General features: G+C 38.6%; 2 protein-coding genes and 1 long non-coding RNA gene across 3 annotated transcripts; 1 reads left to right on the top strand and 2 right to left on the bottom strand.

Moving 5' to 3' along the window:
• Nucleotides 1-2225: 2225 nt before the first annotated feature.
• Nucleotides 2226-7224, bottom strand: LOC139122257 (zinc metalloproteinase nas-6-like). Its single transcript, XM_070687687.1, has 7 exons — nucleotides 7128-7224; nucleotides 6517-6634; nucleotides 5936-6111; nucleotides 5087-5299; nucleotides 4617-4640; nucleotides 3753-4046; nucleotides 2226-2507 (listed from the first exon to the last, which is right to left on the bottom strand). The coding sequence occupies exons 1-7, from the start codon at nucleotides 7222-7224 to the stop codon at nucleotides 2245-2247; spliced, it is 1185 nt and encodes a 394-aa protein (XP_070543788.1). The 3' UTR covers nucleotides 2226-2244.
• A 518-nt stretch (nucleotides 7225-7742) lies between these two features.
• LOC139120993 (uncharacterized) lies at nucleotides 7743-9980 on the bottom strand. The gene is made up of 3 exons (XR_011549188.1): nucleotides 9859-9980; nucleotides 8625-8649; nucleotides 7743-7797 (listed from the first exon to the last, which is right to left on the bottom strand). It is a non-coding gene; the product is annotated as an uncharacterized lncRNA (long non-coding RNA).
• A 1545-nt stretch (nucleotides 9981-11525) lies between these two features.
• LOC139121756 (monomeric sarcosine oxidase-like) lies at nucleotides 11526-16206 on the top strand. The gene is made up of 6 exons (XM_070686890.1): nucleotides 11526-11631; nucleotides 12393-12528; nucleotides 12836-12986; nucleotides 13719-14294; nucleotides 15074-15214; nucleotides 15553-16206. The coding sequence occupies exons 2-6, from the start codon at nucleotides 12397-12399 to the stop codon at nucleotides 15804-15806; spliced, it is 1254 nt and encodes a 417-aa protein (XP_070542991.1). The 5' UTR covers nucleotides 11526-11631; nucleotides 12393-12396; the 3' UTR covers nucleotides 15807-16206.
• Nucleotides 16207-17637: the final 1431 nt, after the last annotated feature.

Raw genomic sequence — 17637 nt, 5'->3', positions numbered from 1 at the left:
TGACACTTTGAACTGACGTGTGTCTGAGAATCAGACGGGTAACACTGTAGAATGAATTACGGAAAATACCCTTTAGCGAATTCCGAGGTTGTCTCTACTGTCTATGGTTGAAGCAAAGTGTTGAAATATTTACACAGCAATTCAAAACAGTTTGCATTGGACATGATTGTACCCCCGCCCCCTCATCACCCAGTGAGGCAATCAGGAGTAAAGTCCTTGGTCAAGGTATACAGTCCAATCATTTGCCTTCGAAATTATGATTTACAAAATTATAATTGTGAAAACACTTACCGTAGGAACTTCACTGATTCACACTCCGGCCCCGTTTCAACCTTATCAACGTTTAGTTTGACTTAAGGGAGTCGTCATTATTTACGGCCTGGGGGTCAGAGGAATTCGAGGGGGTCACTCAAAAAATTGAAAACTACAAGGGGTTGCTCTAAATATGGAGAGAGAGAAGGGGGTTACTCAATTTTTGGTGCAAAATGAATTGAAATCCCTCTCAGATTGCACAATTTCACACATCAACTTCTCAAAATTTTCAATGCGAGATTTTCAATGAAAACCTCCCCATGATATCAATCCAAATGAAACAATACTATATGGCTGGATACTGTTTATAGCGTGAGTTTTTATATCTACATTTTAGTTGTGACTTTGAATTTCATTTTGTTGGTTTCATCTTTTTCAATCGTCATGATATAACCGATTGTAATCTAGTTGGGTACATCAGAATATGAAAGGTCTTTACTATTGCTCTATTTTAGTGAATTTTAAAAATACATGTCTTTATGTTTAACTTTTCTAAGTTAGGGGGTTCAGACAATTTCTGTGTTAGAGAGGGGGTTACTCAAATTCATAAGGGTTGGCAGGGGGTTACTCGAAATTTCATAGTTTCCGATGAAATTCCTCTAACCCCCGCCCAGGCCGTAAACGATGACGGCTCCCTAACTATCATTTACTTGACCTAATTCCATTGACCTTGTTTATCTAATTCAATGGGTCTTATTTACTTTTACCAATCATAAGCACAAAGTGTTCTATCAATGTTAATCCTGGAATGTAATTTTGCGACCAAGAGATCAGTCTGTTATGGTTTGGTTTCTATGCAATCGGAGTTATGCAATATTTGATAGCTTTTTGCCAAATTAGATTGTTCAATATGCGGCTCTAGAGCAACGAGGAGAGGTATCGGTGCTTCGATGGGCTACCTTCTTGAGCTGGTTATACATTTCTCGAGGCGGTATCATTGAAGCTTTCGCTCAAGTACTATTAGGGCTTGCTTCTTGGTCTAAGCAACATCTTTCATACCAAATGCCAGGTGTTGAGTGTGTCGAATTCTTATGTCACTAACACCCTCTCAAAATAACTCTGAACTCAAAATGATGTTGATCGCACATAGTAATATACGCAACACATAAAATTGCATCGCGCCATAAGCTTGATTTTCCGCTCTGTGTCATATTTATGATGTTAGTTACCATGTAGATATCACATGCCAGTGTTTTCTTCATCTTATCTGCCAGTGAGTTGGATTCAAACATGTTGCTCAGCTCTTTGATCATAGTTTAATGTTTCTATTAAACGCTGATTATGGCAAAACCGGCTTGCAATTATTTCTTATTGAGTGTAACTTTATATTTGGAGTAAAGTTGCAGCCATGATTATAATAATCCAAACTACTATGCATTTAATCAGAATTATTGAAGTTAAATGATGACTGAGGGACTTGCCATTGCTGTGATCAGATCTTGTGACGGTGTTAGAAATTGTCGATCTATGGCTCCAAGAGGATAAATTAAGGCGTCGAAGCAAAGTACGACATGAACATAATTTGCTGCGGTAACAGATTCTGTATGTATGTATGTATGTATGTATGTATGTATGTATGTATGTATGTATGTATGTATGTATGTATGTATGTATGTATGTATGTATGTATGTATGTTGTATGTATGTATGTATGTATGTATGTATGTATGTATGTATGTATGTATGTATGTATGTATGTGTACGTACGTATGTATGTATGTATGTATGTATGTATGTATGTATGTATGTATGTATGTATGTATGTATGTATGTAAGACATTTATGTATATTTGCGTCTTCTATAAGTATGTATCCGAAAATGTCTGTGTAACGTTGACTTTGCTTTGAGAATTTTACATGAGTACGTTCATGGTGAAGCAATATTTTATACGAAAAAGAATCTCGATTATCGTGATTGTCATTGGATATTTATTAAAGAAAGCTGATATATTGATTAGCGCAGTTGTAATTGGCGTGGCCGATGTCACAGTAGCCAAACCCAGATTCAGTATTGCACCAAGCCGTTGAGTCATCGTCCGGGTTACGACAGTAGTTGTGGCCGGACCCGCCGTACTCATGGCCTAATGTCCACCCGCTGTCAGCCCATCTGATGCAAGGCTCGCCGTCTTCCGTGATCGAAACCATACCGCGGTAGTCGCTACCATCGGGTTTTTGGTAGCATTCACTCGATTCAGCTGAAAGATAAGGGATGATAGAATAAAATTACGGTGACTCTTCGAAAATATATTGACAACATTCTCAAGTTTGTGATACAAAGGGGAGGTAGATCTTGGAAGGACCTGCCCTATTAGCAGTGAAGGACAGCTAATAATTCTAGCAAAACAAAAATCTAAAAAAAAAAACCCCAAAACGGACCGGCAACAAAAAGATCGACTGGTCGTAAAATGTTGTCTAGCCGGTATGTAGATTCTGTTATTTAATTCATCTCCGGTTTGAGATCTCTGACACGTTTGTAAATCCACAGGAAAACGTCCTTTGTGGACAATACAAAGAATGATGAAAGGCAAAATTGTGTTTTTGTTGGATTAACAATATATCGGATGAAACTGACAATCAGCAGCCTCGTAACGTTTTTTTCAAAACAAACGACAAATTTGCCGAAATAAAGGAAAGTTAACAAATAAATTGTATTTCGTCAGCGATGCATTTAAAAACCAGATTCGCAAATGGGAACGACCATGTCGTACGCTAGTGCACTGGTTGTCTACTTTGAACTTGTTTCATTCACGTTATGATGACTATACTTACAGACAATCGTTTCAACGGTTGGAAATGGAGTTACTGGCGTTATTACTGTAATGGTGATAGACACGAGAGAACATTTACATTTTCACAGAGACTGATACAGCCATAGTCGTAAAGTGTTGGAAAATCGTTTCAGACTTTTCATACGTATTTTGACGTCAGCACTTGTTTCCGCAAGCATTGTGCCTCATGGTTATGATAGTGAATACCTTTAAGGTGGAACGCACCCCGGGGACAGATATTCGGACTGTAAAACTTCTACAATTCTTTTCTGATATACCACTTGTGGGGGTTCATTTTAAAGCTCTTGGTATGAGAAAACTTTTCACCGGCTTACTTTTTCGAAATTCGAAAATTTTATTTTTCTCCATAGAGTAAGACAGGGATGGCAGCCATTTTGAATTTTAAATATCAATAAATCTTGGGTTATTTGTTTCTCTAGCACTAAAATTTGCATAGTGACTCTCGATTTTTATTCTTGATTTTGAAAGAGAATGGTTGAAAGATTCCTTCAGGAAAGTTTCAGTAAAAGTTAAAGTTCACTTTCGAGGCGCATACTACCTTAATGGCTCTGAGGCTGAGTCTTGAGCAGTGGAAACCCAGCTTTTTTCTGTCACATGACCTGCTTTATTATGATTGTTGTCATCTCTTTAGTGGTTACATCTGATATGTACCTGCGCAGTTTTCTTCTGTTGATCCAATATCGCAATAGCCATATCTAACATCCGGGTCCGTGGTGAAGCACCATGCGCCCTCAGAATCGTCGTCAGGGTTGCGGCACCAGTTGTGATTGCCCAGACCAAGGTTCGCCAATCGCAGTTCATCGTTTTGTTGCCCAGTATATGGATGCTGGTGAGGTGACAGCGAAAACCAATTCTGGCACGTTTTGCCATCTTTGGTCTTGGAGACCTCTCCACGGTAGTCGCGAGCCATTGTGTCGATATAACATTCGCCGTCACCAGGCAATACTGACAAATAAGAAATTATGCAAACAATTATTAAAGCTTTCACAAGAAAACACCCCGGAAACGGTTTGTATACGACAATATCTTGGTGTAGTTGTTTGTAATATAAATTTAACTCACTGAAATTTGTTGTAGCAAAAAATGATGAAATAGAAAATTAATCGAAGAATCATATCGAATCACCAAGATTTAACAATAGCGCACTTTACATTGTATATAATTGTACGTACTTTCTCCGGCATAAGTAATAGATTTTTATATTTTGTGCTAGCAATCTCTTCAATAATCTTGAGGCACCTATTGACATAATCGAAAATTTAATTAAATGATATCACTTTTAAATGAAACCTGTCCTGTATTTTTCCCTCAGCTCTTTGCTGTTGTTTCTTCGTTAAACAATCTGCTGTTGCGAGAAGACCTATTTATGAACGACTAATATTCAGTTTTGTGACGCACAAACCATTTCAAAAACACTGTAGAGATGACTTTCATAATTTACCCCAATAAGCATCATGACGCAGTGTCAATAAGAAAGTCCAACGAAATCGATATATGACGTCATTCATTACTTACGCTTTTCCTCCAATCCTGTCATGCCTGAATGCAAAGATGAATGGGGAACTATTGAGGATTTAACTTCTTGATTTAAAAGAGAAATCGGTACCCTGATCTATAACATTTCATAAAGTTTTTTATTCGCTAAATTTCCAATTGTTTTTTATCTGTATGGACTTACGCATATTCTTCTTCACATCAACTAAAACACTTTTGGAAGACTGAAGCTCGTGTAAAAATATATTGTGTGGAAGAAATATGTTTATTGTATATGTAGCGGTGATTTCGGTAAACATCAATTAATTACACAGAATCTGCATTTTGCTGCACGACACAATATATTCTCCTTTCTCATTGACGAGGAAAAAGAGGTCAGAACGCAGTGCGCATGTACTTAGAACCACCAATAAGAACACACCTGGTCTTTAGTGGACTCAGAATAGGAAAAAGTAAAAAATTGCTGCCGATAATTGACGAATGGTACCCACCACAGTTGTAAACTTTGTTGATTTTAAACAAATCCCACTTGCTGAAGTAGTTCCGATCTACCAACAGATAGACGTCTCCATTCTTCGGAACGATGGTAGGTTTGTCGTTACTGCTGAAGGCCGTGGCGAAGTAGTGCAGAAGCGAATTGTAGTCATACGGCGCCCCCAACGGGCCCAACTTGTGGTCGTACGTATCAAAATTATATTCATCCTCTGGAACAACATGTGGATGGAATAACACTATATTTAAACTTTAATAATGCATTCAAATAGTTGAAATTTTGAAACAAATTATAACAGATGAATTTAGATTAATGAATCAGTTTCAAAAGCGATCACATACCCGTATAGATTACTTAAACGAACGAACCAGAAAGTATTGCAATGATAGTTTGAAGGTGCACTTTAGAAGTAATTGAAACTGACAGATTTGGATGTTCTTTTTGTTGTTTCTGTTAGAAATATTCAGATTAGTTACTTATTAACCTTGACCTTACATTTACACGAATATGTCACTACCAACGAAATTCATTACAGAGTTGCTTGGAGCTGCCCTCCGAATGACAATTGTTTTTGAACATTCCAATAGTCAATCGGTATCGTGAACACAAATTATTAAGTAGACAAGCAAGCATGCAACAAGCAAGCAACAAACAAACAAACAACAAAGTAAACAAACAAACACACAAATATGTTATACTGAGCCAACCAATCGATTCTTTAGTCAAAGTATCTAAGGACGAAACGAGCTATTGGAAAAGACACCACGAGAAACATTGCGAACGACTTGTAATAATACGTCATCATGAAAAGTTAAGTAATTTTTTTTTCAAGAGACCATCTCCTTACCGTCGCCGATATTTTCCCAATGTATAGTCACGTATTTGTCCCTGTCACGTCGACTGTGCTCGTGTTCGAATCCCAACGCGTGCATTATTTCATGGATGACAATTCCCAAAGTTTCACAGTCATCGTCCAGGGATAATATCTGTGGACCACCATCTCGACCAATAGACGACCAACACCTGGGACGACAGAAGCAACGTATAAACAACGGTGTTTGATAGACATTTCGTGTAAAATTATTTTATTCTTTCGTTCGAACTCTTACAATATCTTCTGGTCTACCGCCCATGTTTGCTCATGGAGTAAGTTTTCACCTGCTTATTTTTGTGAAAAACAGAAAATTTAATTTTCCGCATGGGGTTACACAAGGATGGCTGCTGTTTCCCTTGTACCAAAATTTGCACGGTGATCCCTAATTTGCATCGAACTCGAAAGCTCCTTTGGGAAAGTTAGAATTAAAATTTAAATCTTTCGCTTTCAGAGACGAGTACTATCACAATGTGATGTTAACATTCATGCAATGCCTTAAATTAGGTATTATCTACCGAGTTCAGTTACTGTTTTGGAAACTAACAAAAACTCACCCTTCCAGGGTTTGGAATATCAAGTAGTCGTTTTCATCAGTATGGTGCACAAATCTTACACAGGTCCTCTCGTGGAAGTGTCTGAATGCCTCCAGAATAACATTCTTCGCCGTGGGATCTACAAAATAACGATTGTGTTTCAGAGAAACCGAGCCACTGCCACAGTCAGTACGCATGCTTTAAAATTTAGACTGTTTAGCATGCCTGTGATTTGATTTTCAGCTGCCGTATAAGATGGAAGATAATGTAAAAGTCATGATATTAATCTTTACGACCCAGATATAGGTTTTGCGGACAGACGTTATACGGCAGAAGGACGCGGGCGAGTACGGATGTGAGGGCGCTTTTCCGCACAGCTTTACACAGGCATCTAGGTATATGATGAATGTGGATATCATTCAACATAAAGATTATAAAATGTTTTCCTTTAATAATCACGTGTATGATTTCAAGTAACAAGAGGCATTTCCGTGAGGATTGTAAATATTACTGCGTAAGAATACGCAGGGATTGTTTAATCACCTGCAGAGAGATATTTTTGAGGTAGAAACAATGCACTGATTTTTATGAAAACATTGGACGTTAGTGAATGGCATTTTGTACACTCTTACCAAAAGTTTCATCAATGACATAAGGTACGATACCATTTTCCCAGAGCAAGTCGTCACTGCGCCGAACTTTGTGAGATGCCTTAAAAATAAATCGCATGTTTTTGTATCACTGTTTGAATCATCATCATCATCATCATCATCATCATCATCATCTCCTCCTCGTCGTGACCATAATCGTCGCCGCCGCCGTCGCCGCCGCCGTCGTCTTCGTTATTATTAAAGCAAGTAATGTAACTTTGTGGGAAAATTATACCGACGTCATTATCAGGTGTTTGACGAGTTAAAGAGAAAATAATGACGCAGACTTGGGTCTAATTTTTCCCACACTAGGTAATCAGGCCAGTGACGGACACGAATTATTGATTCTCTAGTTTGCGAACAAATCATGCATAAAGCGTTAGAGTAGGCCCTCACACTCGCCAAGGTTTGCAACTTGTAACCTCGGATACATACACACAGATGTGGCCTCAACGATCTGGCTATCAGTCTATGACGGGTACCGAAACTAGCTATGCCAGCTCGCTAGGCCGGGCAACATAAAAGTATGAACCTGAAATAAGGGCCGGAGGCGGCAACGCTGCGTAGACCAACGAGTGTGGACGAGCCTATAGCATTTGACTTACTGCTCTTGATATGTGAATGTCGCCCTCAGTCAAGAAGTGGTTATCACCTGAAAAGGCAAAACAATAACGTATTATAAGAAAGGGTAAGATTATGGCTTAGAGTAACTGTAGACATGCTTCTTCTTCATCGTTTGTGTCCATGGTGTCGTGTAAAATATATACTCTATGATCAAACACTTTAGATTTCCGTGCATATTGAATGATTTCGACGTCTTCAGTGTCCTGGCCATTGATATCTCTGTATTCTTTGGATAATGCAATGGGTTTTACGATGGATCAGTAAAACTCTACGATGTCTAACGTGATGAACGTATGCTTGTCCTTGTTAGGAATGCATGTTCTTGAATAATTGGTGTGAAGCTGAAGACTTTGTTCAGTTGATTGACGGATGTCGGCTGTGAGGGCAGCGTCAATGCTGTATAGCATTACTGATCATAGTGAACGACGTGAGCATGTAGGCGCACATGCTCGACATCCTTGCCCTGAAACATGCAATACTCGTCATAAGTTGTCAACTTGTAGTTGAAAGAAAAAATCATTCCTCCATAAAAACAGAGGAGACAGATTTCATGACATGAAAAAGTACCCCACACCTATGATGTAACTGAGTCCTGTTTCTGATCACATTTATAAATCTCATAAAGTAAATAGCATAAAACGAATTACACATTAGTTCACCATGTCCATGACAATGTTTATGTCAATGTCATGATTCATACCCATAATTTCGATAGATTGTGCCCAGAAACTTGTGTTGTTTTCGCCAATTTTGGCTTCGTATCCGGAATTCAGCACAAGCAAATCCGAACCTGTTCTTCCTTTCAATTATTTTACTGTCATTCAAACTTATAAACAACAATGGAAATCGACAAACCTTGCCTCGGTTTACTTTTCACTTCCTGGAGAAAAATGAAATGTAGCAATTAATGACTTCTTATAGTAAATTAAATGTGGACTCAGTGTTCTTTGCTGTTACCCAGAATTATATGCTGGCATCTCACATCCATACTAACAAAACAAAACTAACAAAAATTTAGGTCAGTGATAATGGTGCAAAGTTTTGTCAAGTATTAGGGACATAAATCGGCCCAAAATTACCTATATTGAATTTAAAATGGCCTCTGGGCTTCTATCCTATGATAATCAATAGGGAAACTTTGTTTTAATTTTCCCAAAACGATGAAGATTTACGTTGTCTCACATACTTTAAAATGAATTCTGATAAATACCAGATAAACCAACAAAGTAATTTAAAAATTTCGAAGTCTGAATATTCGTTCCCGAGGCACATTCATGTTAATTAACTTGGATTTACTCGATCATTTTTGTGCAAGTTAAGCACTGAGCATACGGTCCATAGTTCGAATTCTCTAAAAACTAATCCTTTCCCACGTTTTACTGAAAGATTCAATGCCGTGTAACAGTTGAAATAGTGTGATGTAATTACACTGCGCAAGTCGAGTAGGTATACTGCCAAGTCTCTCACTCACATACACTGAGTACTAAAATTCTGTCGTATGACGTCAGTATATTTCAAAGTATGCAAATAATTGATACAATGCGTGTAGTCACCTCATAAGGTAGATGAAGATAGACCTAACTGTCGAATATATTCTCATGTTGTCATTCGAAGTCACGTGACTAGCAAAAGGAACACAATGCTAAGATTACATCAGAGACGGTTTTGACTATTTTCGGACGCAGAATATTCTTGATAACTCAGAAGATGGCATAGCCGAAAAGAGAACGATTAGTAATTTGAAAGAGGCTCGCGAAGACATAGCTATAGGGGCCGTCCCGCCTATTACAACCCTGTTCATAGAAAATAGTATTACAGTCGCAATAGCTCCGTACAGTTCATACATATAGTACTGGTCACCGGTCGAGTCTTATTACTTCAAACATAAGATCATTTCTTTACCATAAACATGTAAAGGTACACATCATAATGTTTCTTGAAGAAATAACCATATGGAATGAATGGATGAATAAATGAATAAACAAAGACAAGTAACGCATGCGCCAAACTTTGTTTGGAATTATCCTTCAAGACAATGGTAATGATGACTGAGTTACTGTATTCAAATCGTATATGAGAAGATGCTCACCTGGAGTAGGCTAGTAAATCCGACAAGAAATGCCGTAATTACCGTGGCAGTCTGCGATACACACCGAGAATTCATGACGCTGGGACGCCCCCTTTAATCTCTACCGTGTACATAACATTTGTAACTAGGGGTTGCACATTTGCCACGAGAATTGCCCATAATCGTGACCTATTTATTCCCACTCTATTTCCGATGAATTAATAGTTAAAAGAGGTGATTTTTCCCTGATGTAAACTATACTCCCTGTAATTATTTTTTTTCTTCCGTTTACAGGAAACCCGTTGTAAGCTAGATCAGTCATTTTGAAGGCAGTTCGCCAATAGATTGTTTTTAATCCTTACGACCTGTGCCGATAGATGGGAAAAGACAGAACAAATCTGACTTCTCTCGGCGTCTTCGAACATCGACATGTTGACTTGGATGTGATTAACATCATTCGGCGGCTTGTACAGTATGTTGGCCTTTCATATTGCGTAAGGCATGCCAGGCACTCCTCAGTTGCACTATAGGCGTCTGATTCAACAATTGGCATACCGGTTTTTCGGAGTGCTAAAACTCCAAACGGAGAAAAACAGATTTGAATGACACAATTAGACGGATAAATACATATTGGTGGGGGGGGGGGGGGGCAATTTTCGCTTCTTTTCGATAATTACTGTCGAAGTTCCTGGTCACAGAAAGTTCTCAACCTCGATACTGTTACGTAGTCCGCTTATGTCACCTCAATTTTTTTGATATCATCTGCTTAAACATACGATCTGATCCGTAGCCGTGCAAACAGAAGTCCATTCAAAGCAACAACTAAATCCCATTGGCTGAAATTTTACGCATTATATATGTTCCCGACTTTCGTAAACTAAAGTACGTCGTGTTAGTGCAAGAATGTTGTTCAACTTACTGACATTTTTGTTGAGATTTCTCATCTTTTTGAAAAAGACTTAAAATGTCTTTCTACAAGGGAAAAAAAATCAAGCGAATAAAATCTTTGCAAAAAACTATTGTTGAAGTAATCTTGTAAATCTCTCCCATCTCATATTTTGACTGTTATTTGTACAGTATTAAGTTTTCTGGCACATCTTTCAAATACATTTGCAGTTTGTTTTTACAGGAATTTGTAAATGAGACCCTATCGCACTGACGTGACGAGTTACACCATTTCACGAACGTATGTATCCACTAAATGAAACGTGTGTGGGAGTTATGAGGAAAGTGTAAATATTATGCTGCAAGGAACCTCAAAATATGGCTGCTAATGTAACGTTTTATTAGAAAATCGGACACGATATCTGTGCTCAGTGCGCCTTGACCTTCATTCATTCACCAATACTGTTCTTGCATCTTGGGGAAACAACATAACGTTGATTGACATAGTTAAATCCGATCGACAGTTGTTGGATTATTAATGAGATTTCTCTCTCTCTCTCTCTCTCTCTCTCTCTCTCTCTCTCTCTCTCTGATCAGAATGTTTGCCTATCTATGCCCTCCTGATCGTCATAAAACGTACAAGAAAGGTAAAGAAGAACGTAGCCTGTTATGTATAGATAGCCCACAGTCCCTCTAGAGGGACTGTTGATAGCCATATTGTTCACTATGATAATTTGTCAACAACTTTGCTGTTGTGGAAACTGGCAGTAGACCGGACTGAATCATCTTGCGTTCAATAATGTCCTTGAAAGGACGCCACCCAGCGGTGTAATCGGTTTGTTGTCCTCTGCTTTGACCTTTGACAGCTGCAGCTGTGTGACTTATAGGAGCGACGTCAGTTGCATCAAGGTATTGAGTTATAATATATACTTCTTTCTTCTATGAGTCTCAGTCAAAGAGAGTAGTGTTTTGGTCTCGGAATGAGAGTCTCATTTCAAGTAAGCTGTCTTTATCTTGCTGAATCTGCCACTGGCCCTGTGCACACAAATACGTAATCGTGTTTCCGGTAAAACAGGTCACTATAAGCTAGCTTAGTACGTTCGATGAAGGTACACCATCGGCTTGCGCGTGTGTGCGTATAACAAGATTGTAAGCCTGCACAATACCATGAATCCTAGGGCTTTCATAGACAACAAGTCACGTAATCCTGCTGTTTCATAGGGAATGAATTGTTTATATAGACATGAATCTCGCGAGCGACCTTGAAAGAATAACCTTGTTTTGTATTTCGCCATAAATGTTGGGCTTTGGATATGCAGAAATAAGTGAAACTTGTAGTGTGGTTTAATATGCTTTTCTTGCGGTGTATGGAGATAACACAGTTCAGAAAATAGCCCATACAGATACTGCATAGAAGAGTGTTGTCCGACTTTCGAAAGAAATGACCTTCTACTGAACCAACCAGCAATAAAATTCTAATGTACTTTTGTGTCATGTGTTCGCTGCGATATTGTTAATGTTTCTCCCGCAAATGCCAACACTAACATTCCTCTATGCGTGTACATGTAACTTTAAAATGTAATCCGATTTAAAAAGAAAGTAATTGTAAATGAATTATTCCGGCAAAGTGGAAAATACTCATCTCTCCTTTAATTTTTTTCTACTTTCAGGGTAATGGCAGGTAATGATATGTTCTATGATTTGTGCATCATCGGGGCTGGTCCTATGGGATCAGCAGCAGCCAGGCATGCCACACTCATCGAGCCTGGGCTGACAGTCTGTGTCATCGGACCGAAAGAACCCAAGGTATGACGTCCACCCACTTTTACTGAAACCCTGGTAGATTACATAGACAACCACGTGCACGCTTTCAATACAAATCAGTGCGGTTATCTTTAGAATGATGCACAAGCGCTCATAGACATGTTTTTGTTTTGATTGTATTTCTCCAGTCGCTGCATAAGTCACGAATAGCTTCAACATAATCATGACATGTCGAGCCACATTATGCTGAAGTCTGTATAGTGCCTCTGAATGCATATGGGCCGTTCTGCGATAACGTATCCCCAATAACATTTGATTCTTAAAATGGGTTTCTTTTGCGTTAACAAAGAATTTTCAAGAGACGCTAGAATGTAGCCACGGAATATTTGCATCGCACTACGACGAAGGAAGAATTGCAACACTGCTTCATGAAAACCCAAGTACAGCTGAGATCGCAAGAAGGTCCCAAAGCAGATTCAGCGACATTGTAGAACAGACAGGTGAGGTATTTACGCTTCGTTCTTATTTGAGGTCTAAGATTACTATACTCAGTTTAGTTTAATATGACATAACATGACATCCAAAAACTTATCACATCTAGCTTTATCCATGCACATACCAGATACGAAATTCCTTTAAAAGAATTCCTTTAATTTCGCCATTGATCATTTTCATTTATGAGTAGAACGAAAATATAGTCACGAACAGACACAGACACGCGCGCGCAAGCACATTCATACTTAAAGAACGTTACTGTGAGCTTGGGCCAAACAACCACGGCATGCAGGGCGGTACATCAAAAATGTTCGAAAGAAGGGAAAATTTATGCATTTAAGATATTAAAGTGTTTGTTCTATTCCTTTCCCATTCAGTAATACCACTTTCATTTGCCCACTCTCTATAGTCGACTGTTGTAAGAAAAATATGTTGAGGGCCTTCATTGAAATAAACTGTTGAGGGCAATTGACTTTGTAATTAATACAAAAAAGGCTCAGACTTTCAAATACAGATAACTCAAAAAGCAAGATGGTAACTATATATTCTCAATATTGCATTACCGTCATTTATTACTAAACCTCAACTTGCAGTTGCCACTCAATCGCATTGTAAAGAGTGCTCGTGGTAGTAGCACTATCTTGTTCACGTTATAAAACTGTTTTCAGATCTGTGCGAAGTCGTGTTCTTCAAGCTGATTTATCAACTTGATCGTATCCAACTTTAACAATTTCCAGGCATCGAGTTTCATGAGCGAGTCGGACACCTGGTGATAGGCAATCAGAACGACCCCTACATCCAAAGAGTTCAGAAAATCATAGCGTGTATGAAGACGCAAGTGCAGATACTGGACAAGAGAGGCCTCAATGAAAAGTACCCCTTCCTGTCCCAAACACTGAGTGAAGATACCTTCATCTTGAGTGAATCATCGGGTTACGTGAGTCCAAGGAGACTTGTGAAAGCACAGCTGAAGGCAGCTCGTTTGCAAGGTTGCGCCTTAATTGATGACGTCGTAGATCATGTGACCGAAGTTTACCAGTCTGATGGCTCGACGCAAATGAAGGTTTCCACAACAAAGGGCCAGATATACCTCGCTAGAAAAGTGCTCCTCGCACCAGGAGGTTTTATAGGGTTTCGGGATTTGCTTCCTAAAGGAAAGAAACTTGATATTAAGCTGATGAAACCCATGCTTGCCTTTGCTGAATTGACAGAGAAAGACGTCAGGAGACTTAACAATATGCCCGTCATTTCGTGGAAAGACGAGCTCAAAGCTATACACTGTTACATCCTTCCACCTGTAAAATATCCAGATGGTAAAATATATATTGGTTTATGATAACTTGATAGTATATAGTATACACACATGCATGACTTACGTAAATTAAAACTTTGTTCCAACAGCGGAGGAATTTTTCTGTTACACTTGTTTTTCCTGCATAAGTTGGCATTCGGTTTTCCCTTTGGTGCTGGTGTATACATCTTACTAAAACTTGTGCATAAGGAGAGATTTCCTCATAATCATAATAATTCAATATGATTTTAACACACGGATATTGCTTCACGAAGTCATGCAAACATTTTCCTTCTATTGACTTTTGGAGGGGATCCTCGTCAACTTGATTTTATGAACGTTATTTTCAGCTGTTCATTCTTATCACACATTTGTGTCAAAGATTTGAAAATGATATGAACTTTTACACAGGGCAGTAAAGCTAGGTTTCGGGAATGGATAAGCGTACCCTACTCGCATTCTACACTTGTCAAGAATGACCCAAGGTGACATATTAAGCGTAATTTTGTACAGTCAACAAAATGCTGGCTAGAAATACTGTCACTCACAATTTGAGAAACAGAAGTGCCATATTTCAATACCATGTCTCCGTATCTACCACAGAACTTCTGAAATGATTTTGTTAATCCACTTTCTGAGAATTCCATATCTCTTAGGCTAAAAGCTGCTTTTCTATTATTTTTAAGTACATTTCCACAATGTAAAGTTGGCGACTCCTGTACATCATATATATGACTTCATCCCATGCACTACATTACAGCCTTGGTAGTAGGGGATAATATCTCTTTTGTTTATTCATAGGTAAATACTACATAAAAATAGGGCGACGGTCAGAAGAGGAATTTCACAGCGCTGACGAGGTAGCCAAGTATTTCAAACGTGACCCTAATGAGAAAGCTGCAGATTCAGAACTACTAGGCTTGCTACTGAAGCTTATAAGAGGTAAAACCAATTCATACCAGTTGTATTATTCCGTCGAGGCTCTCTTCTTCTCACTATAATTTGATGTATTATCATATTTGGTGGCTTGAATCGATCTTTCATCAAGGAATGTGTGCACACTGTACTCTTTCGTCGATAACATCTTTGCCAATGTTCAAGTTTACATATGGAGACAATTGGTGAATAATAGCGTGGTTGAGATTTTATCGTGAAAGAGGCTTTTGGTGGATATGTAAAGCTCTAATGATAAAGTATAAAATGCTGATTAACAAGAATAAGTAAAATACAGCAAATAGAAATAACACCACGTTGATTATTAAAATATATTTATCTTCCAGATCTCGAAGTAGTATCTTCACACGGGGATTCCTGTTTCACAGCACACACACCAACTGGTCTACTTTACTGCGACATGATAACGCCGACGCTAGGAGTTGCTGCGGTCGGTAATGGGTGCGGCGTCGAAACGTCGGAAGAAATCGGAAATATGGCCGCGAGAATGATTGTTTCTGGAAGATGGAATCATGATCTTCCATACGAGAAGTTTAAAGCGAAGTTCAAAGTCGAGTCTAGTGTACCTTCGAGCCTTTGACATTGACAGTATTAATGGAGTCATTGTCAATTATAAGTTCATGGCGGGATGTCTTTGACCTGCATCGGTTAAATTGCGGCCGCACGGAAAGTTGTAGCTGACCAGTGATTTGCTGTTTGTGCATAAATGATTAATGCCAATGATATTCTGCCTTCTTATAAGGTACAGGCCTGTAAGACCTGTAGATTACTATAATATTTGTTTACTTGCCTTTGTGCACCGTTCGGTATATATCTTGGCCAAAATGACAGGGAACTCAATCGGTCCGCGATCCTAATAATTTCTCGACAACTGCAATGTAAAAACTTAGAGGGAGCTGCAACCATGTTCTGTATGATAGTATTCAAATAAAGTTATGTCCTTATCACCACTTAATTGAGGAAATCGACCTTGAATCGGACGAATTGAAAAGAATGAATTATATCATTAGTGGAACTAGTTTTATCGAGGCGAAATGGGTTGACTATGATACACTATACAGTAATATCAAGAAAAAAGTATTACAGTCGCAATAGCTCCGTACAGTTCATACATATAGTACTGGTCACCGGTCGAGTCCTGCTACTTCAAACACAACATCATTCCTTTACCATAAACATGTAATGTTTCGTGAAAGAATAACCATATGGAATGAATAAACAAAGACAAGTCACGCATGCGCCTATCAAACTCTATTTGAAATTATCCTTCAATGACAGTGATGACTGAGTTACTCACTTTATTCAAATCGTATATGAGAAGATGCCTGGAGTAGGCGAGAAAATCCGACGAAAAATGCAGTAATTGCAATAAGCGATACACACCTAGAATTCATGACGCTGGGAACGCCCCTCCAATCTCTATATGTACATTATATTTGTAACTAGGGGTTTCACATTTACTACGAGAATTGCCCCAAATGATCGTGACCTATTTATTTCTACTCTATTTCCGATGAATTGATAGTTAAAAGAGGTGATTTTTCCCTGATGTAAGCTGTAATCCCTGTAATTATTTTTTTCATCCGTTTACAGGAAACCTGTTGTAAACTAGATCAGTCGTTTTTGAAGGCAGTTCGCCAATAGATTGTTTTTAATCCTAACGACCTGTGCCAATAGATGGGAAAAGACAGAACAAATATGACTACTCCCGGCGTCTTCGAATATCGACATGTTGACTGGGATGTGATTAACTTCATTCGGCGGCTCGTACAAATTGGCCTTCTGTCATTTTGTGAGGTATGCCAGGCACTGTTTGCACTATAGGCGTGTGATTTAGTGGCATACCGGTTTTCCGGAGTGCTAAAACTCCAAATGGAGAAAAACGGATTTGAATGACACATTGTCAATTAGATAAACACATATTGGTTGGGGGGGGGGGGGGGGGGCAATTTTCGCTTCTTTTCGATAATTACTTACGAAGTTCCTGTTAAGAGAAAGTTCTCAACCTCGATACTGTTACGTAGTCGCTATGTCACCTCAATTTCGTTGATATCATCTGCTTAAACATACGATCTGATCGTAGCCGTGCAAACAGAAGTCCATTCAAAGCAACAACTAAATCCCATTGGCTGAATTTTTACCAATCATTACGTACGGTGTGCAACTGATAATGGGACTCAACAATTCACTCAGGATGACATACAAATGGTCTACTCTGTGACCACTTTGTCTTTTCGCGGGAAATAAACAGAACAGAGTGATGAAAATAAATGACGTCAAATATTACGACGATGAGATGAGGGAAGTACTTTGGTGTGAACTGCTTGGACTTTGTGAAAAGATGCATTTTATAAAATGGTATGTATTAGTCTGGGAAATTGGGTAGAACAGCAAAATAACAATAATAGATG

This window comes from Ptychodera flava, chromosome 21 (assembly GCF_041260155.1).
Source record: "Ptychodera flava strain L36383 chromosome 21, AS_Pfla_20210202, whole genome shotgun sequence".
Classification (NCBI taxonomy): Eukaryota; Metazoa; Hemichordata; class Enteropneusta; family Ptychoderidae; genus Ptychodera; species Ptychodera flava.
Note: the sequence above shows the minus strand (reverse complement) of the source record. Positions and strands in the feature narration are given on the sequence as shown.